At 37.8% G+C, this 25569-nt stretch overlaps 1 protein-coding gene and 1 long non-coding RNA gene across 10 annotated transcripts in view; one reads left to right on the top strand and one right to left on the bottom strand.

Annotated features, from left to right (window-relative positions):
* The window catches only part of LOC125183399 (uncharacterized), a 145118-nt gene that overhangs the window by 63558 nt on the left and 55991 nt on the right, over positions 1 to 25569 (top strand). The gene's annotated exons all lie outside the window — the stretch shown is intronic.
* The window catches only part of FRMPD2 (FERM and PDZ domain containing 2), a 73505-nt gene continuing 49890 nt past the window's right edge, over positions 1955 to 25569 (bottom strand). For 4 of the 9 annotated variants that reach the window (XM_013198841.3, XM_067000969.1, XM_067000968.1 and 1 more), the window contains 17 exons: positions 24984 to 25142; positions 24172 to 24346; positions 23065 to 23275; positions 21939 to 21976; positions 20188 to 20274; positions 19680 to 19744; positions 18018 to 18179; positions 17043 to 17214; positions 14918 to 15000; positions 13088 to 13173; positions 11227 to 11342; positions 8604 to 8752; positions 6875 to 6965; positions 5454 to 5788; positions 3970 to 4185; positions 3620 to 3682; positions 1955 to 2765 (listed from right to left, as the gene is read on the bottom strand). In XM_013198841.3, coding sequence (XP_013054295.3) covers positions 2694 to 2765; positions 3620 to 3682; positions 3970 to 4185; positions 5454 to 5788; positions 6875 to 6965; positions 8604 to 8752; positions 11227 to 11342; positions 13088 to 13173; positions 14918 to 15000; positions 17043 to 17214; positions 18018 to 18179; positions 19680 to 19744; positions 20188 to 20274; positions 21939 to 21976; positions 23065 to 23275; positions 24172 to 24346; positions 24984 to 25142 — 2280 coding nt within the window. In that variant the 3' untranslated portion in view covers positions 1955 to 2693. The other 5 variants (XR_010832987.1, XM_048069258.2, XM_048069259.2 and 2 more) reach the window with 5 other exon arrangements.

Below are 25569 nucleotides of genomic sequence, written 5' to 3'. Positions count from 1 at the left end.
GTCTATACATAGGAAGAATTTGTGAATGTCGTTTCAGTCCTTCTCTCATCAAAATTCATCTGCTGTCTAGACTGTCAGTTGAGCTCATGAGTGGTACTAGTACTGAGGTGACTGGCCTCTAGCTTCAGATGTGCAGAACTAATCACCCCTTGCAAGCCTGCAGTTGCCTTAAAATGTTTTCAGGCTCTGGCTTGAGAGACACTCTCTATGGGATCACACCAGGACCGTGACAGATGGAGGGCCTGTCACACAGCATGTGGTGAATTGCATCTATCTAGCTCTGCTCAAAGTTGGTCTGAGAGGCTCTGAGATTTTCTATGGATGAAAGTTTCTTTGTTATATAACAGATGACAAAGCAAAGGGCAGTTCTGCTTTGAGTCACTCTGCTAGCAGCATTAGCAGACTAGATCTGTGTAAAGTTGTATGCCTCATCCGAAATAAAGTTCAGACCGAGTGAGGATGTCATTAGAGGAGTCATTACAATGGTATCAGTTTAAAGGCACTGAATTATTATATTCCTACAGGATAAGAACATGGAATATGGCAGAATACCTCAGAAGTTGGTAGTACCCACTTTAGGGTTATGTACAAAAGGAACCATCATGACAAAACCTGCCTTTACAGGAAGTTTAAGAACAAGCCCTCATTACTAAAGGATTATTATTCCCATAACTACTGTTTAGCAGTTAGTATCGAAATGCCTTTTTCATAAAAAGAAATTGAAATGCAATTTAGTGTTTTCAGAAATCTTTTTAATATCCCTGTAAAACAGGAAACACTTCTGTCAAACAGCTGCAAAGATGATGCACAAATGTGGAGTAACAAATAGTGCCATAAAGACTGTCTTCTAAATCAAGAATTCTGTAGTACAGAAAAGACACCTTTGCAAGAATTACAGAAACATTTTTACTGAGAAGCTTTTCAAAGTTGCTGTGGTACAAAAAGTGAATTGTGCATTTGTGTGCAGTGTCATCTTGCATAGAAGTACATGTACAGTAGTCAAAACCAAAATGAAAGGCCAAATAGCAAATGGAGGTAATAACATTATGAATAAAAATTTGGCTGAAGATGCTGGAGAAAATTGTGCAAATAATCCTCTATATGTAATATAATTATAGTGTATTCAGAATGCATGGAGAGTAATGCTTCTTAGAAGGCTCAAATTCAGCTAATTTAAGACAAAACATTAAATTCTGCTTATATTTATACGGATATAGGTCCAGGTTTATTCCATTGATTTAAAGTTACTCTGGATCTCCATCAGTATGTTTGAAATTCGCGTCTGGCTTACATCGTAAATCCCATTTATATCTTTTCCTCACTTCCAACAGACTATATGAGGGCAGAAAGCAAAACATGGCTCTGGGCCTTTATTATAATTGTGTTACAATGGCTTCTTCCAAAAGCCATACTTTTAATTTGTTTAATTCCTCATTCTTTCTGAACATAAATCTCTCATCCATAATGAAAATAAACAGCTATTTTATTGTCTTGTTTCTACTGCAATTTTATAATCAAATGCTTCTTAATATCTCCTGAAATCAGGGAAGTTTTAAAATATGTACAATTCAGTTAAATAAGTGCAGTTATAATTTCCTGTGTTTTAAAATTACTCTCCCAATGCACATCTAAAAATTCTGCTTCCATATACACCACCTTCTAGATAAAGGAATTAGAAGTACTCACATAGAAAACAGCTACAATCTTACAAACATGAACCGTAGATTTCTGCTCAAATTCAAACTCACACTAGCAAAAACACTTTTTACAAGAGTGATAATCTGTACAGAGAGTTATTTACTCTAATTTAAAGAAACCAATGGGACTTCCCATAGTTTTGATCAGTTCCTAGGTGAGAATTACAAGATAGTCAATCAATGGAAAAGTTCAATGGAAGATGAAATGTATGTGTGCCACAAGACACACACAGTCATTTCATTTGGTTTTGTATTGCATTCCTTTTTACATGGACGTGGAATAGAAGAATACTGACCTTATCTACAGCTGCTCATATTGCTGGAAAATATTAATATCCCGTCCAGTTATTAGAACTCTCTTGTTGCTTTGAAGACAAATAGCTAAGGGTTAAAGGCATCCTATTTTTCTGTCAGTTTCTTGATTTAAGATGTCCAGTGATGGTGGTATAAATTCCTGTGCTGGAGTGATGCCTGGAAATGGTTCCACATTGTTCAAGCAACCACAGGTAACCGAATTGAGTCCTTCCACACAAAAACATGATTACAAAAAATACTGATTTGCTGTCCAGAAGCCAAGAGTGCACAACTGTATGTAAGGGACAACTAATCTTCCAGCAACACCAGCAGAGTCTTAGATCTCTTTACTTGGCCTCTGAATAGTAAAGCTACTTACAAAGGCTGCTACCCCCTTGTCACAGTACAAAAATATTTTCCTAATAATTAATATATTATTCAATAGAACACACAAAGTGTCCATGACAATTTAACAGCAGTGTTGCACTTGTGGCTTGCTGTTTCTCTACACTGTACGCAGAGATTTAAATGACTTACCAAGGGGATGTTAAGCAAGGTTTTTAAATTTCTTAGAAATCAGAGCAATCTGACAGAGCATGTTGTATAACACTTGTCTGTGCTGGCTTGACGTTCCTTTAAAGCAATTGCTGAGTGGCCCCTGGAGTCCAAGGGGGATAACAACAAGGAAGAGACATGTTGCAGTCAACAGGAATCCATTGCTTGAAGTTTCTGAAGGACTTCCAGAACAAATTCATAACAGAATAGATACTGATCCTGCATACAGAGACACCAGTGTGAAACATCCAATTAAATATAACAAAAATTCTAGACTAAAAAAGATGGACTGGCTGTCATGCTGTTTTTAACACCAGCATCTTTGTAACAGGGATACAGAAATTCAGGCATTTAAGAGCATCCTCAATCTTTTTGTTCCATTACTCATAAAAGTTCAGGAGTTCTTTTTGATTCAGTGCAGTACCTTTATGCATGTGCTTAAATCTCACTGAGGTCAATGGCTGTTATCTACTTGCTTAATTTTAATCATGTGCTCAGTCATTTTCCTGAAGCATGTGCTTTAATACTTGCCTACAAGAAGAATTTATCCTAGTCTTGTCTTACTTTTCTTCCCACTTTCTGTTTGCTCTAAGTTGTGTTAACCTTATTTTGTCTTTTCCTGTGTGAACACACTTCGGGGATAGGTTTAGCTCAGCAGTAGAAGGACAATGAGAGCTCAGCGATTGCAAGAATTCAACTGAAGGCTGCAGTTTTGCAGGGTAGAGTCTCACCCATTTCACTGGTGAGCTCCACTTTTCTTTTTGCCCAAAGAAGAAATGTATCTGTACTATATTGGTGCTCTGAAGTGAATTTCAAGTGCCTGCAAGCTACACGTAGAGGTTATTTTCCTTTTTTTTTTTTCTTTTTTTTTTTTTCCTCTTAATTTCAGTTAGCCAGTAAGGGACAGATCTTCTGTATTTAAATATACACAGCATTTGTATGCAAAGCTGTCGTTTTCCTCATGAGAGGGCTAAAATTCAGCTTTGACCTAGAGATTTATCAAAGCATGAGGATATGTACCACAAATGGAAGCTTTTTGAGATCACAGCCTAGTTAGAATATTGAGAACTTACCTTAGTTTGGATCATGCCAAAACGCTGCTCTCTCAAATCTCTCACTACGTGCTTAATGTTGAACTATCAGAAGAGAAAACAATTTTTATTTTATTGATGTTCAAGTTATGAAAAAAGACTTGAATGTGTTCTGTTGGGAAAGCTGGGGCTCAGTTCTTCTACAAGTGGTATATTTTTAGTTATTATCTCTGTTTTATGAAATAACAAAAGCAGCATTTATTCCATTTTGTTAGGATTAATTTCTACCAGGAGTAACATATGTAGTAAGATACCTACATATGTTGTTGACATCTATATCAGTAATATTTATATTTACTGTAATATTTAACAATGATCTGTTTGATACTTACACATAGATCTTTTTCTATATAGCTCAGCAGAATTTCAACACATAGCAAAACTCCACTTCTTCCAATCCCAGTACTACAGTGAGCAACAATAGGTCCTGTCCTGTGAGCTTTTCTCATGTAGCAAATAAATTTTACAAGCTGTTCAGCCAGTTTGGGAGTACTATGGTCTGGCCAAGTGGTAAACTGCAAATGCCTTATAATTCGCTTTTCTTCTGTCTGGAAGAGAAAGCCAGAAATGCTTATTGACTGGAAGCTTAGTAATATAGCTATATAAATTCAAGAAAAAGGCAAATAAATACAATTAAAGTAAATGAATACAAATAACAATTTTGTTCCCTATTGTTTATTATGTCAAAAAAGTTAAATGAAAAAAAAAATATAGTATTGTATTATACTGGTAAAGACTTCCATTGTAAAGACCTGAGTCCAGCCAATAACTCTTCAGCAAGTATGATTTTTTAGGTAACTGAAGATCTTCAGTATAAAAGAATCCAGGAACTGTAAGGACTGAAGCCTTCCAAAGTCCCAGTTCGCATGGCAGTGGATTCCTATTGACTATGTTAAACTGAATAGAAAAGGCCTACCTAGATTTTTGCCTTTAGAAGAATTTGAATGCGTGCCTGGATTTCTGCTGAAGTAAATCTATGATTCTGTATTAATTTGATACTGGTCCAGGACAAATGTTGCAAAAATAACATGTTCACTGAAACAAGATAGCAACCCAATCTCATATAACAGCCAATCTTCCTATCATCTTTTGGATAGACCCATATCAAATTACGATGTTTTATACTCAGTGACATAAGGTGAATTGTGTTTTCTTAATATAAACAGCTGCCTTGTTAGGAAAATAGATACTAAGTTAGGCTGGCACAAGTAAGACTGTATAAATGATTCCATTAATCAGTCTGTCCCACAGAAATTTCTGCAATGTTTTGTTTCATATGGAGGTGAGACTGGTGGACTTGTCCCAGTTTCCATGTCCTTACAATTGGGTTCTGTATTTGTTCTTCAAAAACGAGTTGTTCGTTTTTTAGTTTCATGTGTGTTCATGTCTTTTCACAAATGAAAAAAGTTATCATTCCTTTTAAATATTAGGATGAAAGCCACCTTCTATAAATCATTCCTTCCATCCACTGTTACAGAATATGAACCCACCCAGGCAGCCCTTACTGATCTGATTTGATAAGAACTGTAAGCAATTCTGCAAAATACTGAACACAGCAACTCTGTAGTTATTAAAGGACGAACTCTTGGACTTTCTCACCCAAGTGTTTTTAATATTGGATCCATTGCTTGTGCAATAAGCAAAGAAGCAGTATTTCATTTACCTTAATTTCCTTCCTGTTACTCAGACTTTTACATTCCTAAAACTGTACTGAGTAGATGTTACAGAAGAAACAAACAATAATACCACTATTAAATCATGTGAGATAACTAATCAATTTCTTTGTATATGAAAGTATTAACTAGACTCAACTTACCTGCTTGTTGATCATTTCTATTATTCTAACTATGAAGTATTCCAGAATCTGGTAACTGTCTAGCCTGAGATGGAAGTTAGCCAAGTCTATGGAGTCATGTGGAGGTTCAGGCCAGTATCGATGACATTTCACTTTTCCTAGCTCCGTTTCTTTCATCATCATGGCAATCACATCTGACTCACTCTCCCAAACCATCTGCCAGAAATCCGCCATGGTGGAAGGCAAAGGCCCTTGGGTTATAATATAGAAATGTTCCTCTTCTCCAACTTTCATTCTAATATAACTTGCATTAATGTAGCCGTTGTTTTCTCCCAGAGGAACTCGTGTCTTATCATCTGGACAGAAACAGAAAGTTGCTATTTCAGCTGTAGATCTGAAATGGAGCTGTACCATACCTAGCATCTAGGAGATGGGGAACCTCAGCCCCTAGCGGTGAAGTATGCCTCTGGTTTTCAGAACACATTTGGCTGGCGGCACTAATATTAATCACTCCTAATAGTAATTCCTGGAGATAAATTGTGTGGTTAACTGCAGCTTTATTTCTCTTAAGATACTTGCATAACAGTCTGACAGTCCTTCTAATTACCATAGAATTATTGGCAGTAATTCAAAATAGCATATTCAACACTGCTATGAGCGTATGGCATGGGAACATTGTTGCTGGTTATAAAACAAGAAAATTTTAAGAATCTGTACTTTAATATAGAGAAGTAACTGTGACAAATTTTGCATATGTTGTTCTGGTGCTGCAGTTTACAATGACATCAAGGGTTCAGAAAGTGTTCTTCTGTCATGATACCTCTCAGGGAATCAATTGGCAGTAAATTGGAAATTGGGTTTTGAAAATCCTTGTTAACAACAGTCATTCAGCTCTTGGATTCAAATCTTCCTTCTAAAATTACTTCACATAAGTGATGAAACTTGTTTCTGACTTAGATCAGAGCTGAGCAGCTGAAAGATCTGTTTGGTTATTCAGCTTTCAAATATTTCCGAAAGAATCTTTTATCTTTTCAAGACCTACATAACTCCATGATTTCCATTGTACTTTTCAGCATTCTGCTGTGTCAAAAGCTGTAGATTTAAAGAACTGCTACTATAGTTCAAGTTACACTTGCCAACACAACTGTAGCAGATCACTATCTCTGAGAAAAAGAAAAGGAAGCACCAAGACAGCTGCCCCCCCTGCCAGACCAAGTCCTGCCTTGTGGATGATGATACTTCAGAAAATAACTTCCTGTGCAATGCAGACATCCTTACGTCAACTCTTCGTTTCTCAGAAAAATCTTAACACACTTCATTATTAGTAGAGCTCTCTGTAGCAAAGGTTGTGGTGGGATTTACCTCCTACATCCCAGTGTTATAGCTGTTTTCTGGTTTCCAGTGTTGTTCACTGAATGTATGTGCTTAGTGTGCATACTTACATGGAAGAATATCTTGATATCTGTTTTTATCCCTGTTTTCTTGTGCTTTGCCAGTTCTGCAGTCATCTGTTGGTTTCACATGTTCTAAAGCCTAGATTAAAGAGAAATAGTCAATCCATGCTCATATCCTATGAAGAACTACAGAGTCAGCGTGAGTAAACTTCACTGTTGTATGAGACCCAAGACTGGTAAGCAGACTTCTTAAGAGAATCAGCACACCGTTCCCTAAACTGCTACGCGAGGAATTCAAATTGCCTAGGGTTTTCTTCAGTCTGCACAAAATTTCTGGGGATTTCCAACCCAAGTCTTCAGCCCCTGTAATTACACGTCCCTATTGTATGGTGCTGCAAAACAAATGTTTGGAATAGTGCCTTGGCCAAACGTCAGCATTCATAATCGATAACATGCAGACTGAAGAACCAACTATAGCACTGTTAACAGATAATGAATTTCAATGGGTACTTTTCAATCACAGAGGAAGCGGTGGATACAGGGAACAACATCAATGATGTTAAGTGCAAATCATATGGTCCTAAGTACTTCATAGCAAATTTGGGGGAACGCAATGCAGTGTAGCCAGGAAGCAAGAAGGTGCAAGTTAATTTCATTTACAGTTTTGAGTTACCTTCACTCTTCTTTTTTTGTTTACCTTTTCGCTATGCATTGCACAATGCTCAGCCCTCACGTTATGCCACTATACAGTGTATATGGACTGAAATATATTTGACAGTTAAGATCTTCATCTGTTACTACAGCTTTTACTCAGAAAAAGTATCCATTGACTTTGGTAACCTGTGCTTTTCGTGTTAGATCTTTATGTTTTATGAGCAGATGCATGACTGAGCTCATAGCATATTATGCTTACATCTGGAATGGAATGAAGGGAAATTAATACACGTTCTCGAGCTCTTGGCAAAAGTCAACAAATCCTATACGTGTGAACCTGTGCTATTTTGTACCCAGAAAGTCAGCCATAAGGCAAGTGAGAGAAATTGGTAACACTAAATACTACGGAAAAATAGTTATAATCTATTTCATTGGTAATGAGTGCATCCTTTAATGAAAATTTTGGCATTGTGTTGAAGAATTATGAAACAATCTTTCTTTGGGAATTTGCTGATAACCCCCAATACTGAGTACTCTCTATATATACCAAAACAAGAGATTTTATATGCTTTCATAATTTTACATTTTTCATAATTTATTTGCCATCAGATGTAGTTGTGTATTTTCATTGCTATGTATGTTACTTTCTAATTTAATTGCACAAAGTCCCTGACCTCAATAGCATCTTGTGGCAATGAATTCCATGGATCACTGGAGCACTGCGTAAAACATTTTCCTTTCATTGACTAAGTGTTTGGATTTCTTGCTTTAATGCAGCCCCTAGAATAGTTCTTGGGCAGATGTTCAGGAGAGCTGAAGGGGCAGTAAGAAGTTAGTCAATATTAAGGTGATTCTTATTGTACTTTTGTGTATTTATTTTCCATTCCGTGTGGGCAGGATCTTTGGACAGGAAACAGTGTAAACCTGACTGTGTAGGAAGGGGGAGATCCAGATAATGTAGCATCACCTAAAAAGCAAAGCAGACACCTGACTGAAATAATCCTCTGAGAAAGTGGAGTCAGTGGAGATATACAAATGCATCTCCCATAAAGTATGTTGAAGGCTGCTAAAAGTCACTTAGCTCTGCTAAACACTCAGGTCTTAAAAATGAATTACACTTTACCATAAACTCTTTCAACACCTCTTGATTCTCAATCCTTGACTGAAGGCCTTGAATAAGACCTCTAATGCCAGTCCTTGGACATACTCCAGTCAGTGATGGTTTAAAATTAATTAAGTGAATCAGTTCATCTTCAGAAACGAAGGCTCTGCCTATATATCAACAAAAAAAAACAAAGGAGTTTTTAATGATTATTGTTCATAGCGTAAATCTTGGCTTTAAAAACCAGAGGGCTGCAGTACTCAAGTATATTTTGGCATATTATGTGTAAGTGAAATGTAAAAAAAAATATATATATATATATATATATTTGGCTTACTTATGTTCACAGCAGAAAGAAGAGTAAGTCAGTACCGTGGATACAACCAGCAACATGTTTTGTGGAATTTGGAAGTAGATCCAACTACTGCAGCTTCTTGCTTTGTATAGTTTCTAAATACAGTCTGTTCAAAATAAACCATTGTTGCAGAATTGTAAACTTTAACATTAGCTTATATCGATATAGGAGACTCTGGCCACATCTTCACAGGAAATCTTCATGTTTCCAGCAGTTTCCTGGAAATTAGTATTGCCATTCCCCTCTGCTACAAATAATTTTTCCTCCCTGAAGAAAGTATCTTCTGTTCTCTTCATCTTAATTCACACTCTCCTTCAAGAACAAGATGTGAAGTATCTTTGCTGCACCAAAACCAGGATTCATTTTTACTAATTAGCTCATCCTGAAGTAAATGTTCTAATGCAAAACTTGACAGATTTAAGAAGATGGATAAACATTTAAGTCTCCAGAAATATCCCTGTTCTACTAGAGCAATTGAAAAAGAAGGCATACTTCTTCAGCAACTTCTGTTACTTCCATAGAATAAAAACAGTAGTTTCTTTTGTAGAAAATAGCGGTTCAAGGCAGAGGAATTAAGGAATTTGTCCTTAGTGGGTGTTGTCAAAGCAAAACATGCCAATTGTTACAAAGAAAACCTGATGTGTTCCACAGCTTTGCTGTAGGCTGAAGACAAAGAGCAGTGTTCTCTGTTTTTTTCTTGTAGTATATCATCTCTACCATTAACTAACCTTCATTGCAAAAGTGTTGTGCTTGCTGTCCTTGTGTCTTGGGTTACAACTGGCAACCACCTTGCCTGAGCTTCTAAGACACTTTGTTCACTTTCTGTTCTCTGCCCCTCGCAGATGCAAGGGTGTTTCTGTTAACAAGTTAGCTGAGAGTGCCAGTGAAGACAAATCCCCCACTCTAGAGAGAGCTATTTCCTATACACATCTCTTTCTTTTGCTATTTGTTCATCAGAGTTAGACTTCTGGGTCATTGCAGTCCTGGCAGGAGGAAATCACCAGCTTTTAAACATCCATAGTTTTGCAGTTAGAGTCTGAGCCTAACTCACTACAGATTCACACACCTGTAATTTCATTGCTGTTACATCTATAAGATGAAACCCCTTTTTGATCCTACTTTCTACTCCTAATTGCCACTCCTGAATAAAGTGCCTCAGAGGACTTAAATCATATTCCAATTAAGTTACTTTCATATGACCAAAGCCTCAAGTCATGTTGCTGTTATGTTGGCTGCTATGCTGTTTTTAAGCATTGAACTTTTCTTGTAATTAAGAGAAGCCCTTCTTAGTATTTTGAACAAAAAAGTGATTTAAATAAACTAATCATGAACACCCGGTGAGTAGTGACTAAGAATACTGTGGACACCTTTATGCAGCTGCGGATCCAGACATTAATTCACAGGTGAACTTTGAATTGTAGGGGAGAAGTAAGGGAGAGAAGAGGAGAATGATGTCAAGGACCTATCATATCTGGTGATAACAACCACATTTTATATATTACTGGAATTTGTTCTTAGTTCTCAACACCTTCTTTGACATTGCCTTTCATATATGAAAGAGGCCTTCTACCCTATTCAGTTTTACTGTATCTCTTGCAAGATAAACCATCTGCTTTTATTGTATTAATTTTAGGCCAAACTAAGAATTTTAAGTTTTGAGTTACACACTGGGAAATTCCCATAAATTTTGAACTAAACTTCAATGTTCACATTTTTTTCAGCCAATGCATCACTTATTTGCACTATCCAGTAGTGCACGATTTGAACAAATGTCATGATGTTGCTCAAATAAATTCAATAGTTTTCTTTTCCTCTTATTACCTCACTTTGCGCACCTAACCAAGTATAATTAATGTACTGAGATATTTTCCTTTGGGGAGGAACATGATATATAACATTACAAAAGAAAAAACAAGCATAAAGTTGCCCATCCTTTGGGAACTGGAGCTCCAAAGTAGAGGTGCTCAAAGCAGTGGCAAGTGGACGGTGGCCAGTAAGGCTGCCCTCCCTACATTCAGTTAATTATACTCATCCTCATGTTCTTCCCCCCCACAGTTCTCCAAACAAGTTGGAAAGCTCCTGTGTAGGCTGCTTTCTTGTTGATGTTACAAAGGTTTGATGGCCTTCATATGTATCAGAGGTTAAAATTGTGTCCTGAGTGGTCATGCTTTTGAGAAACAAAGATGAAAGTCTTAGCTTAAATAGAAGGGATTAGTGTTGATCCCACTGTAGATATATGGAGGAGCTGGCTTATTACATGAATGATACAAGAAGTTTTTGCATGGTTACTTCTAGGTAGGATGGAAATCCTGCGGGGCATATCATCATCTTCATTGCTCCAGCTGTCTGACTCAGACTGTTGACTCTGTCTTCTGCAACCTTCACATCCTGCATATTTCTGTGATCTGTAAAAAAGCATTAGTTGAATGGTTTTATGAAGTGGCAGAAGCTGTGTACAAAGGTTTTGTTTTTAATCTATTTTCAGTTGAATTTGAACTTTCTTGAAAAACTGTTTTTAAGAACTACTGTGAACTCTGAAGAGCCTAAGTTCAAGGAGTATTAAACTAATATAAATACCCCTGTATTTTGCCTGGAGCACTATTATCTGCCTATGGTATTTTATTTTTTTCTGAGAGATGAGCAAATAACTTGTATAAAAAACTACCAGAAGACATCCTTGAAAGTAAAGTTTCTCACTGTTATAGACAGTTTTTCATGTATGACCCAGATTTTTAGTTGTTAGGTGATCATAAGAAATATTAACAAGTAAGCCTATTTATTTAAGGTATTCAGAGAATTTTAGAGCACTTAAATATTTTTTAGGTAGATAATAGGCCTACCGTTCACAATACACCAATGCTGTATGCAGAATGGATCAAAGATCCCTATAGTAGCTAACTCCAGTACTCTGCAGACCTAATATTTAATTATTTGAATAGGCTTAAGCTTACCATAATTTTATATAGGATAGGATCATGTATGATCATAAAACATAGTGTAAGAAATAGTAAAAGGTACTATTAAATTATTACCTTACTCTCCATCTTAAGTAGCAGCTTTGCAAATATCAATAATCATTGAGGGCTGTACAAGTTATATAAGGGTTTTGCAAGTAGAAAATAGGACTACCAGAAAGTACAGGTAATAAAAGAGATTCAGAACACAGAACAGGGAGCAGAAAGCTAGTTTGTCTTGCTAGTAGAAAGCAAGACAACCAGAAAAGCTAGAAGTTATTCTTACATATAACTTCGTATTAGCCATAGGTGCATTAAGCATCTTGCACATAGAACAAGGTAATTCAATAGCAATCACACCTGATTACCTGGTATAACACAAGATAATGTTATATTAGTGATGAGATAAAAGCAAGTGGCACTGAGCCTATGTTCACATGGATATTCTCACTTGCACATGCTCTCAAAGATTCTTTCAATCTTGTTCTCTGTAAGCAGGTAATTTAGGGAAGATTGTTGCCCCTTAAAGATTGGCCAACTACTCTTCTTAGGAAGTTTTAGGTTTTAGATGTAAGTGTTCATTCCTTTTTTCTATTTATATGGGCTATAAATGATAAAGAAGACAATCATGTTTCATATATTCTGTATCATTGTAGTAAACAAAGTTGTCCATGTCTTATCAATGCTACATTATTCTTTGGTTTCCCATTCTACTACACAGTTGAAGTAAAATTCTTCTCTTCTTGTACTATGTATCGACATACTTTCTTAGGAGTAATACCCTCAAGTTCTCTTGATTCCCAGATGTCTGGAGTTCAGTATCTGCATCACTACAGCCATACTAGCACAGGGTCTATGCCAGGCTGCAGGACCTGCTGGGAAGACTCAGTAAACCCCATAGGGAGCCTGCCCACACCAACACAGTAGCACTTCCCCGTGCTCACCTCCTCCTATCAAAGGCATATCTGCATGAGCTTCAGCTACACCTAGAAGCTTCCATTTCATTTCTCCCAGTAGCTGTGTGGAAGCTGTTTAGCCACTCTTACTGCAGATGGAGCTGCGTTTCAATAGAACTGTATTCATATTATTTAGAACATGAGTATATTTGTATACCATATCCAGACAGCTTTGGAAATAGAAGAGTAAGCTATCCATGATTTTTATTTTAGTAATGTTACTCTGTTTGGAAGACTTACCTGTCTGAAGTGTTACTGATGATATCCTGATAGTCTTGTCCATCCAATTGACCTTGCAGAGGGAAACCGTGTGTGCTTTCTAGACCCTGTAAATATAAAATTAGAAATAGCTGTAAAAAAAAAAAAATCAATACACAGAAACATCAAGAATGTAGTCAGTAACCTTCATTAACATTTTTTCACAGATCTGACAAAAACGTATCCTTCACTCAAGAAGGAAAGGGAAAGTAAAGTAGTTTCTACTTTTAGGAAAAAATATAGTCTATACAACTTTGACTTAGCATTAAAGTATCTACTCAGAATAAAAAGTCACATCAGCTTTTTATATTTTTGAGCTTCATAACAATGCTGTCTTCAGACACCTCTACAACCTAGCATGCACAGCTAAACTTTGAAAAGGTTTGTGTTAATTATATCCTCTCTGATCTCGTAAAGAAAGCATGATCACAGGAGTTGTGAGTCACACTCTGCCCCTCACCTCCCAGCTTTTGGCAGCAGAAAACACCAGTGTTTGAGTTAGAATGGCTGGTAATAATTTCCCTTTTTATCTCAGACACAACAAGGCCAGCTGTTAGGAGCAGGGTGCAGCTGCTCTACAGAAGAAGCACTCAACTGAGAAGGCAGACCCTTGATTGCCCTCCAGATGGAGTAGAAGCAATAGTACTGGTGGCTGTTTTTCAGTCCTAGAGAATGACAACTGGGTCCTGCATTTAGATAATGATGCAGGACATCTGTCATTAGTATGTGGAAGTGGCTCCTTCTCAGCTGTAACACTTGACAGATAATTATTTAAATTTTAATTCACAGTGGTGCTTCTTCATCTTCTTTCCCTGATTAGTATTCCAGATGCACTCAGAAACCACCCTAGCATGTTACGTAGTATTGACTACTGAGTACCCCACAGAATCTTAACAGTATCTGCCACATTTTTTTAAAAAAAAATGTATTTAATCTTTTGCTTTTATGCTTGTATTTCTCCATTAGAATATGGGAATTCATGGCTGCATACTTAATCATGAATTCATGTACCCAGTTTCTGCATCTACTGACTACCCAGACTGGAGAACACAATATGGATTTCAGTTTTCTTTTATGCCAAGGAAAAGTATTTTACTGCTGCTGGTTTTTTTGCATATTTTTTTCCAGTAGCTTGTCATTTTCTAAGCTAAATCTTTGGAGTAGATGGCAGCTGTGCTCTATAAAGTAAAGCATAGATTATTTCTATTCATAGGAGACAGCTAAAGACAAGCTGGAAATAGTGAAGAATGGAACTAATGGAACCAACTCAGCAAAAAAGTTTAGCATATGCTTAAAGTTAGGCATGTGCTGTCCTGAGCTAGATAGACTTAACTATATACTTTGACTATATTGGTTGAGGCAAGATTTGGATGCTTGTTGTTTGTTTTTTTCCTCTGGAGAATAAAAAGACCTATATTTATCATATTTCCTGAGGGGAGTTTTTATAGTTGTAAAACTTAAAAGTGATAGATGATGTAAAATTTGAAGTAGATTGTTTTGCAGGACTGACTAAGATTCAAAAGCAAGACCATGTTTGAAGAAGTTTGGGGCCTTGGGCTTACAAATATTAATCAAAATACAGTTTAATAACAATCTTTCAATTTATATTTATTTTAAAATACTGAAAAAAGATAAAATTAATAAATCATTTATTCCAATATAATGAAGTATCAGAATGAGACTTGCTTATGCAACCTTCCTTCGCCACCTCTCCGAGGTGTAGTTCTTGCCTGCATTGCACCAAACCCATTTTGTCAACAAACATATGAGTACATTGCCTGGTAACTTCTAAAAGCCGGATTCAGATTTTACCTTGCTGCACATCTGGCTGGATTCTTCTTCCTTGAAAGTGAAAACAGACTGTGCTCCTAGGCTTCTCTCAGAACTGTTGTCATCTAAATACAGAAAACAAAATTAAGGTAAAATGCCTGTGAAGTGTGGAAATATAGATCAGTTTCTTCAGTGCCATCTACACCAGAGTACTTTTGGTCTTGAAATAGGCACTGAGATACAGTGCCAGAAACTGGCAAAAAATATCCGGGGGCAAAACAGCACAAATGCCATATATCACTGCCGAAGGAGTCAGCATAATTCATATGGCCAGAAGATGCACTGCAGTAGACCTCTGTATCAGTAGAAGTTACAAAAAAACCCTGTAACAGAGTCAAACCTAGTCCATTCCTTTGCAGTGCTAAGGGACATATGCCATAGACGTGGTATGTTGCCAATGCTTCTATAGTACCGTTGGGTTTTACTGGTCCAGGAAAAGAGTTTAAACTTCACAGCAACTGTGTAATTTACAAATGTCATGTGAGACCCAAATAAGCATCCCCACGGCTAGTTCCTTAAAGTTGCACAGCCAGAGAAAAGCTTAGTCTTAGTGAAATGAATGGTAATGCTTCTACAGCCCTTAATAGGGCTAGAGCTTTAATTAACCTTTTTATACCTTCATGTCCATCCTACTTTTGCATCATTTACCCTCAAAACTAACTAGAACTGAGATGGGACAGTGAACATCATGCTTCCAGGCCTGTGTCAAGCACAGTTCTCTCATCCTTATGGAAAGATGCTTTAAAGCACTGGTTGTATAATACAGATTGATTGTTGGATTCTGAAGTGCTGGGAAAGAAAAATGAAAATTTAAATAATCCACTCTCTTTATTTACTTCAGATTCGTCAAGGTCAGCCTCTTTTGACAGTCCCACTGTGGCTGTCCCAGAGTCCTCAGCTGCTAAGGACTCACAGCTCCTTCTCCCCAGCTCTGCCTGATGATCCACCTGGCACCCCTTCCCACCCTTGTTGGTACAACTCTTCTTTTGGAAAGCTTTGCTCTTGAATCACATAGAGTAGTTTCCAGTAAGTGAATGATTGTCCAGAGCTAATGGCACAGGCTAGAAGTTGAAGAGAACTAGGTTCATTCTTGTAGTCAGATACTGAAATTCAAGAATCAAGATCCTTGAACCATACAGGCATCTGCTCCCTGAGAGCAGAGTTGCCTAAAATACCTGTGGAGGTAAGTTTGCATCAGTAAAGTTGACAAGATGCATAAATGTTTGCTGTGAAACATGTCCAAAATCCATAATCTACTGTATATCTCTCCTTAGTCTGCCTGGGAGAAAGCAGATAGCAATCTCCTTCTTACATGGGAAGATTTGAAACAAAGCCTTCAATTTCTAACCACCAGGCTAGAAGGTATTTTAAGGTGGAATTCTTTATTCATCCCATTGAAGCCTCTCCATGTTGTAGGAAACATTTCAGTATTCAAAGAAATAGAAAGTTGAGGAATAGAAACCCGTAATCTATTGGTAATAGTATACCCTTGCTTCCACTCCCAGCTGTAATTAGTATTTTAATTCTGTGTATTCAGCAGAGCAGAGCCTGCAACAGAGGTTTCTTCCATCAGAGTTAATCAGCTCCCTAAGTACTACTGCATGCAGGCGTGCGGGTGCTCAAACAGCAATCAGCCTGGGAGCAGAGGTTTCTGAGTTTGAATGTGAGCAAGTACAGAAGGAAGAGGAGTTGTCTGCTAGACAGAATAGGAGCTGTTGTGCTTCTGAGAGATGAGGTAGGACTGCTAGGATGTGAAATTCGTGGGAAATAGATTTTAGCAGCTGGGTCACTAATTGGCTCCTGTTCTCTCTGAGACTTGTATAAAGCTGGCTAAAATCAGCACACACCAGGAACCATCATGACTTAAAAGCATAAGCTGAGTTAAAATATCTCTGAGGGTCTTGGGCATTCCTTCTCTGTGGTCCTGTGTCTTGGATAGCCTAGCCAGAGCTGCAAATCAGGGCAAAGAACTTGTCTGTGTCTATAGCTATGAATCAGAAGTAACTGTAAAGTTAATAATATTAAATTGTTTAGCTAATGGGAAAATTGAGTCTAGGCACCACATAATCCCACTGTTAATATGTAATGGGTGGATGAAGCTACTTACTGGGCTCTGCTTTTGTGTTTGGAGGGGAAGGTACACTATTGCTCTGCTTGCCTGCATAAGCCGCACGTGAAGCCATGCTTCGGCAAACAGTGAGTTGAACAGTGCCTTGAGCCTTGCGCAGCAAATCTATAACAGTTTGGCGTGGTAGACCAGACACTAAAGTGTCATTCACCTAAAAAATACAATGATAAAATAAGATTCCTGTAACAGAAAGCTTTTTTAACATATAATCCAACATTGTGCACGTTTTATGTATCTTCCCTGCATCTCACGTCTTCTCTCTCCCTCCTATTTTAGTGACTTGCTTGATCTTCCCCTCTCTGCTTCTTTATAGCATGACTGCTAGCAGCACACTCCAGAAGTGTAGTCTGCCTCTCTTTCAGGGCACTGAGAGAGCATCACTTCTCCTACTCCTCACATGGAAGAGGGAGAAGGAAGGTAATGAAAAATAGAAAAGCAAAAAAAAATGTAAAAAGTTTAAAGAGCGTTCTTCCCTCTTGGAGAGGGAAGAAAAGTGAATTTGGAGTAAAAAAAAATAAAAAGAAGTTTGGTTGCTAAGAGGTGGTTAGGACAGTAGGAATTTACAAGTTCAAAAGCCCTAATTCCAGTGCTTTCTGCTTGTCTTGATACTGGCAGCGATGCCAGGTTCCTTCCTCTCCTGGCTAGCTGTTAGGGGCACGCTTGGTCAGCTCACTCTTGTTTTCTGGCCTCTTCATGTGCAGTCCTCACTGGGCCCAGCAGCCCCCTTCTCGCTGTAGAGGGGTCCAGGCCCACACCAGCTGAACTGGTCAGTGAGGGTGGGGGGCCCAGAGCAGCCTTCTGACCCCCAGGAGTCCAGCGACACCATCTTCCACCTCTTGCTGTGCCAGGCAACCTCAGGTTTCTAGTCTGAGCAATTTTAATGCTGAAGAGGATGCTCTTTATAGAGTAACTTGAGAAAAAAAATAGGCCAAAATGATGAAGAACAAGTCTTACCTTAAGTAAGATGTCACCAACTTGCAGCCTCCCATCCAGATCTGCAATGCTGTCTGGGCTGATGGCTTTTATTAGGATAGCCCTGCCATTTCTGCCGCCTACCAGTGCAAATCCTAGGCTTCCATTTTCTGCTTTTTCCAATTCAATCTTAATAACTAAATCCTACAATACAAAAGAACACAGTTGGAGTTTATTCAGGGTTCTGTTTTATTTGCATTTTAATGTGAAGTAATTCTGTTGTGCTTTACAGTCCGTACTGGCTGATGTAAATTGGGGGATATCTCCTTCCCTTGAAGGAACTTCCAGTGATTAACATAGCAGCTACATGTATGTATCAAAATGAAAATAGTACATACTTATTTCCACAAGTATTTTTAATAATAGCTGGAGAGTACAAGAGCAAGGTGGTGTGTACTTATGTAATCCTTCTGTAATATATCAGATATGTTGCCTTCATTGACAGACCAGTCCCTTTTATCTCCAGCATGACAGTAACTCAGTAAGTACTCCATTCCTTTATTGTTCCATAATGAAAATCTTAACCTTGCAGCCCCAGCATACCTGTCTGTTTGGCTTTAGCACTTCATTCACTTTTACAGTCAGCTGCCTTTTTAGGGTCAAGCGTTATGTCAGAAAGAGCAGCAACCTAGAAATGTTTATGACTTGCATCATGACTGGTTCCAATAGTGAACATATCAACCTCAGAAATTATTGTAGTGAGTTGAACAGACAAACTATCATGGATTAAATGGTGTGGAAGAAGCAGTAATAGTGAGGACTTAATCAAAAGTAAGAAAATTGTTCTAATTTTTCTGCCAGGTTGGAGGTCTAACTTTAACAAGAGGCAGCCCTTTCTTGTAAACCACAGCCAAGAGAAAAAGAGTAAATCTAGTCCCATGAAATATCAGTCCCAAAGTGGGCAATTTCAATTCCAAGTAATATTATTTTCCACATTGCACAAACATGAGCAATGTTTGCACTTGTAAGTCTTTCGAAGTATTGTATGCTTTGCATGGAAATTCATCCTCTTCCTGCTTCCGTGTAGTTTAGGGATTCATCATTTCAGAAATACCATTACTCTTACTAGTTGTAAATTCAAACCAGTCTGGTTTATGTCAATAGCGCATAATACTCTAAAGGTTTGGAGTAATTTTACTCTCTTTTCAATTTTAGAATTTCAGACTGAAACATTAATCTCAGGCTTCAAGGATTGTTTTGACATTGCTGTGGAAAACACATCCTGATTACAATTACACTTATTTTGCCCAGAATCCCATGCTGTGGCATCTCTCTTTCCTGTGGTACTTTCTTTCTAAGTTAGGGATTAATCTTCTAAGCTAGTAAGAGTACTATGAAGACCTAATAGAGGGGCTACATCGTATGAGTCTTGCTTTTATTGCCAAGCTGTTAAAGTAGTGATGTTATACTCTGGAAAAACAGCAAGAGAAGGGTCTGACCCCAGGAAGTGCTGAGCGCATGCTGGTCGGTGCATGCTGAGGCAATTCACCACTTCACAGTACATTCTCCAAATGCAGTCTGTTCACATTTTCAAAGAAACCGGAGATGAAGTAAATACATTAAATACCACTATTGAAAAAAAAAGCTCAATATAGCTCACTTTACTTGATGGACCACCTTGCACTTGATAAAATTGTCACTTGCCTTGCATTCTGGAGGGTCAGGAGTGCTTTGCTGAGTGCCACAGTTTGTTTCCTTCAGATGTTCCTCTGTGAAAAACCAGCAACAGTTTTTATTGGTGAAATGTTCTGTAGTATAGCACTCAAAATCATAATAGTTAGAGACATAATAAAGCATATCGCATTTGATGTGTGAAATAAAAAAAATTCCTGTGGGCTTATGCATGTTGCTTGGTCTGTTATGCTCCTGAAGCAAGCCCTCTGCATGTCATCCCTGTAGACCCTTGGCCTCCCAGAGAGTAGTTTCCAAAACAAGCTTTAAAAGCTGCACGTTACAGGGTCAGAGACACCAGCTGGACAGCAGGCAATGTATACACATTTGCTGATACTCTGAGGGATGCAGTTGTGTTTACTACGAATTAATCATTCCCAGGTACTTCCAATACCATCTACCAATTTATTTGTTTATTTATTTATTTTTAAGAGAGAACTTGAAATTTTACAAACCCTAGCTGAAAAATCAAGTTCCTTACCGTGTTGATGTGGTAGTTGCTGTTCTTGAGAGTTCAGGTTTTCATCTGAGAGAGAAATATTGGCTTTTTCTGTCTCAGCAGGTGGCCCTAAAAACATACATGTAGGTTTGTTCTGACAGACCTCCCGCTCAGCTTCATATATCCAAGGGAATGTAAACTCTGTGCTTAGATTGTGAAACAAAGCATCAATATCCAGTATTGATGCTTAATGAGGCAGCATGAGACAGTTATTATTGCATGATTAAGTCTGCCAAGTTGTGCAGTGATGTAAATAATTCTTTCATGAACTGCAGGAATATTACATCTCATTTATTGCTATATTTAAAATTGTAACAAAAACTGGAGATCCGCATGAGTCATTCCAGACCTGTGGCAGTGATCAGGCAGAGGAAGAAGCAGGGCATCTTTGTGTCCACAGAGCTGGCAATGTAAGAAGCCAGAGTGCGTTTCTTGACTTCCACCCTGCCCTCACCGCCACCGCCCCCCACCCTTTGAGTTTCACTTCACCATATATTGGTAATCTTACTTGTCTTCCACAAAGTACTCTGAAGGTATAAATTACAGAAAAGTATGTGTTTTGTTGTTGGTTGTTGTTTTGTTTCTTAAAAAATGTTCCGTTTCATTTGAAATTTTAATATATATTTTTGTAACTAAGAGAGTACATAGAATGAAGGCTTGCTTCCTTGTTAGCAAACTATTACAGATTTATAGATTAAATCTATCAGAGATGATAGCAAATGGAACACCAAACAACAAATTATTATAGATTCCTAAAGCCCTTTACAAAAGGGAAGAACCTGATTTTATAATAGAGGCAGTTCTCTGGCAGAGAACAGTAAATAGATCTGCATGAGAGAGGGATCATAGCTGGTAACTTATTTTTGAAAGTGTCTTGAGAAATCCCATGGAGCCTACAAAACTTACTGAGCACAGATGTGTAACCATGGCCCTACCAGGATGTGTGTTTACCTTACTTTAGTTGTACTGCAGAAACTGAGAGTACACTTAGCTTTTCTCATCTCTTGCAGTAAATTCAAAGAAGCTTGTTCTTTAGTAAGTAAAATAAGCTACTTCAGGTTGTAAAAACATACACATGGATAGTTGTCTTAGAGTAGTAGATCTGTAGCTAGCTTGCCTTAGAACAGACACAACATAGGCACGGTAGCTGTCCTTCCCTCTGACTGTGCCGCTGCAGCCTCTGCTTGCTAAGATTGCTTCTACTGCTAGAGCAATTCTGGTCAAGCCTCTGTAGTGCAGATGGTCACTGAAGTAGTGTGTCAGTTATGGTAATATACATAGTTCCCTGATAGGAATGCTCCTATATTAAAGGAGCATTTATTATTATAGATACCGGTTTAAAAAGTTGGTCTAAGAAAATAAGTCATGGCATCATATTAAAGAGTAGCTCAAAACCACTGGAAAACCACATGGAGAATAGTTTTCATCAAAACAGATGTTGAAATATGAACACAAAATTCCCACTAAATAATAACAAATTTAAAAAATAGAAACTGACTATGCAAACATGGATGAAAATAGAAGAATATTTTTTACAGAGAACTCTGTGTTTTATTTCTGTCTGTAAAGAGCTGTCAGTTTTTCTTCAGACCCTTAATACGTTAACAAAAATGCTGAATGCCAAGTTACAATCTATTAATAAATGTTTAATGCAATGAGTCAATGCCTTATGTTTATTTCCAAAATCAGAAGCAAATGTTAAATTCAACCCCCCAAATATTAGCCTTACTTACTATTTTCTTGCTCTATAGGAACCACTGGATTGCCATTTCTGGAGGCAGAAAAAGTGAAATATGTGAGCCATTAAGAGCTGCATGCTTTGTAAAAGCACATACGAAAACTATTTCTGAAAAAGTCAGTTGTCTAAATTACAGCTCTATGATTTGTTATTCTTAATGGTGTTTTCCTAAAGAGCATTTATATCAATATATGACATATTAGACAGCCTTTAACAACAACAAAACATTTTAATTAAATGGGTTTAGAAAAGAAAGAACACGTTACACCATCTGTCCCAGTACAAAACTGCTTTGTGGTATATTTTGAATCAGCTTCAGTTCCCCTCTGAAGTGGGAGTGGTCACTTGTGATTTCCTTTCCCCTTTTTCTGTTTATTTCCTTAGACTGCAGATTCTTAAGATCAGTGTGTGTTGCCTACTAGCTGCTTATACAGCAATAAATATAATGTGGCTGGAGTTTCTTTACCTGCTAGCACAGTGCCGGTTAATAAAACACTGATAAATGTTTGAACTACTTTAAGATTGCTGTGACAGACACTATTGCTGAATCTAGTTATTTAACTTAGTAACCCCAAAGTATGTGAATGACTATTTGACTGTAAGGTCTCCAGAGGCTATTTCTGTATCCTGTGCCTCTGTCAGACTGCAAAATACACAGCATCTAAAGCGCAGTCAAGACCCATTGAGGGAAATTCTTTACTGCAGGTTATTCATCAGCCCTGGGATGTTTTTTTTTTTTTTTACATGCTGCAGACTAAACGCTGGATTTTTAATACCTTTCTAAAATGTTTGGCTGTTGGAAATAACCCAAAGTTTCCCATCAGAGGTAGTTAAAGGATTCACACTGGTGTTTGGATGATGAAGTCTGAAGAGTTACAATTCGTGTTGTGTGAGTTTACCTATGCTCACATCATTCTATGTTAGCTATAATTAGAAGGAGTTAAGATATCTTACTGATGTCGTGCATCAGGTTACACCTTCAGACCTCTGAGCTACAGCATTCTTCCTGTTGTTTGTCTTGGTTTTATTGTTTGACTTGTTGATATAAAATTTAGAAACCTCCTTTAACATTAGGACCGAGATTGAGTACGTTCAGATTTTGCATGTCGGCTCAGATTTACCTTGTTGCTTTGATTTGGACATTCTGGGTGGCAGCTTCACACACTCTCACTGCATCATCCAGGCTGATGCCCTCAGTCCACAGCCCACAGATGTACAGAATCTGATCTCGTGGCTGCAGACTGCCTTCCACACTGGCAGGGGAGCCAGGCACTATCTCTAGCACATAAATACCTTGTAACTTGCTTCCAGCTCCTCCTGTCAGCTTCAAGCCTAGAACAATGCAGACAAAACATCTTTTGTGACAGCATGTTTTCAATTTCACTGTCAGTGAGGTGAAGCCTGATGGAATAGATGTGGTATTGAAAAATAGGCTGAACAAAGCACCAACATTATAAACAGCAGTCTTGCCCCAGTGAGAGAGGGAGAATGAAATACAATTTGGTGCTAAACAAAAAGAAAAGCAGTGAAAAAAATTAAATGGTATTGTCCATCCGTACGCTTCAGCTATTCCATAGTGCTTTATTTCACCTGATGTTGAATATCCATTTGAATAAGACTGTGCGGCATAGCAGTAACTCCGTCATTACCAGTCTGTGTAACTGCCTTGCAATCTTTAGAGTGATGGAGGGTGTGATATCAATCCTCTTTTTCAAACAGGGAATGGAGACACAGGACAACTGAGGAGATACCTATGTGGTACAGAACAGTGTTGTGCAATGATATTCAAGCAATTTCCAAACAAGCTAGTTTCTGAACTGGGAACAGGATGCTGTATCTGAGCAAATATAGCTATACCATTTCCTGGGTCTACCCAGAAATAGATATTTATCATTACTGCATTACTACAAACAGCTTCTAGTGTTTCTCCGTGTATCAATAACATAAAAATATGTGACTGCAGATCTGGTAGAAACTTCAGCTGATAAGGTGACAACACAAAGATAATTCTTCCAACAGCTTAGTTGGTCTAATAACAGATATTTATCTTCCCTTTAAGGCCCTGCCCAAAATAAAGTTCTCCATCCCACAGTCATGTTGATGGAGGAGAGCATAAAGGTGTCAAGGTCACTCAGGATCATATTGATCCAATACCACGGTTGCTTATGATTATCATACCACTGCTGTAATCCCTGTCTAAAATAGCATTCATAGTATTTACTACACACCTAGCTGTCCGTTGGCACCTTTTGTGAGAGTAATTTCAGGAATGTCATCTGGCCTAACAGCAGGACACGGATCGCTGCCAGCACGGCCAACCACAAGGTGCAGATCGGGAGGAGAGTTGTGCAGTAAAGTCAGAGCTTCATTGCATGGTAAAGATGTGACATTGATTCCATTCACCTAAATGACAAACCATTACAGTGATGTCAAAGATCTCATTGACCATCATTATACTTCTCCCTCCACCCCAAATACTGTGTATGAACTTAAATTAGTGTTCACTCTCATATTGTTGCTTTGCTGTGTCACTTAATGCCTGTGAATATAACAGTTACAATTGCAGTAAGAATTTTTTTAACTTTTGTTTTTCTGAATGTACAGTTTTCATAAAAATAGCTTCTTTTTCTTGAAACTTGAGGTCTTGTAGCAAAAAGCAAGGAAGACAAGTCTAATGAAACAAATTGAAGATGAACCTTAAAACACATTTTGTTCAAACACTGCAAAGGACATAATTCCTGTATCCTTTGCATGCCACCACTACATTAATGCAGTTTATATCACTTAGGAAGCCATTTAGCGTCTCAGTTGTATTGCATAACTGCTAGATGATTGTTGTTTTTTGCCTGGTCATACAATCTATTCAGTCTGAAGTTTATCCTACTGAAGTCAGCAGAATTATATTTATTATATGATTCATTTGCACTTGCATGCATAAATACGTGATTAGCTAGACCCTACAAAATGAGAAATGCTGAAGTTAAATGACATTGATCTGCAAATACTTTCTCCTATGTTTAAATTCAAAGGATTACTTTACCATAACGATTCTGTCTCCCCTTCTCAGCCTTCCATCAGACAGGGCAGGCTCATGCAAGATTTCGTCAACATACAGACAGTTGTCCACTTTGTTAAGAACCACTGAGAATCCATAACCATTGTTCTCTGACCTTGTTAAAGTCACAAAGACCTCCATTTCCTATTAAAACAAACACGAGATATGTTTGATGTAGGCTTTTTAGTTGCTTCATTAACATCTTGCATTTGTTTTATATGCAAATCGGAATCAGATGCTCAGGTGATATAAATAAGCAGCATACATAAAGATTACTCTGATCTGTCACTGCAGTGTTCCAGAATTAATTTTACTTCTTTATATCTATCTAGTGGAGCTTCATGGTGACTGATTGATAAGGCCCAATAAGGCACAGAAGGCCATCCGGGACTGGATTCTGGGCATTTAAAATGTATAAAGAAAGGCATGGAGGCCTCTGAACTGACAAGCATTACAATAGTAAGGTTCAGAGGCGGCTGTTGTTATTGCTATTGTTTTCCCACTGAAGGAAATGGCTGGACCTAAATTTTGTCCTCACTGCTCTCAAATTAGTAGCAATTCAGAGCTCATT

Source organism: Anser cygnoides, chromosome 7 (assembly GCF_040182565.1).
Source record: "Anser cygnoides isolate HZ-2024a breed goose chromosome 7, Taihu_goose_T2T_genome, whole genome shotgun sequence".
NCBI classification, from domain to species: Eukaryota; Metazoa; Chordata; class Aves; order Anseriformes; family Anatidae; genus Anser; species Anser cygnoides.
The sequence above is the reverse complement of the archived record's forward strand: the minus strand, read 5'-3'. Positions and strand labels throughout refer to the sequence as shown.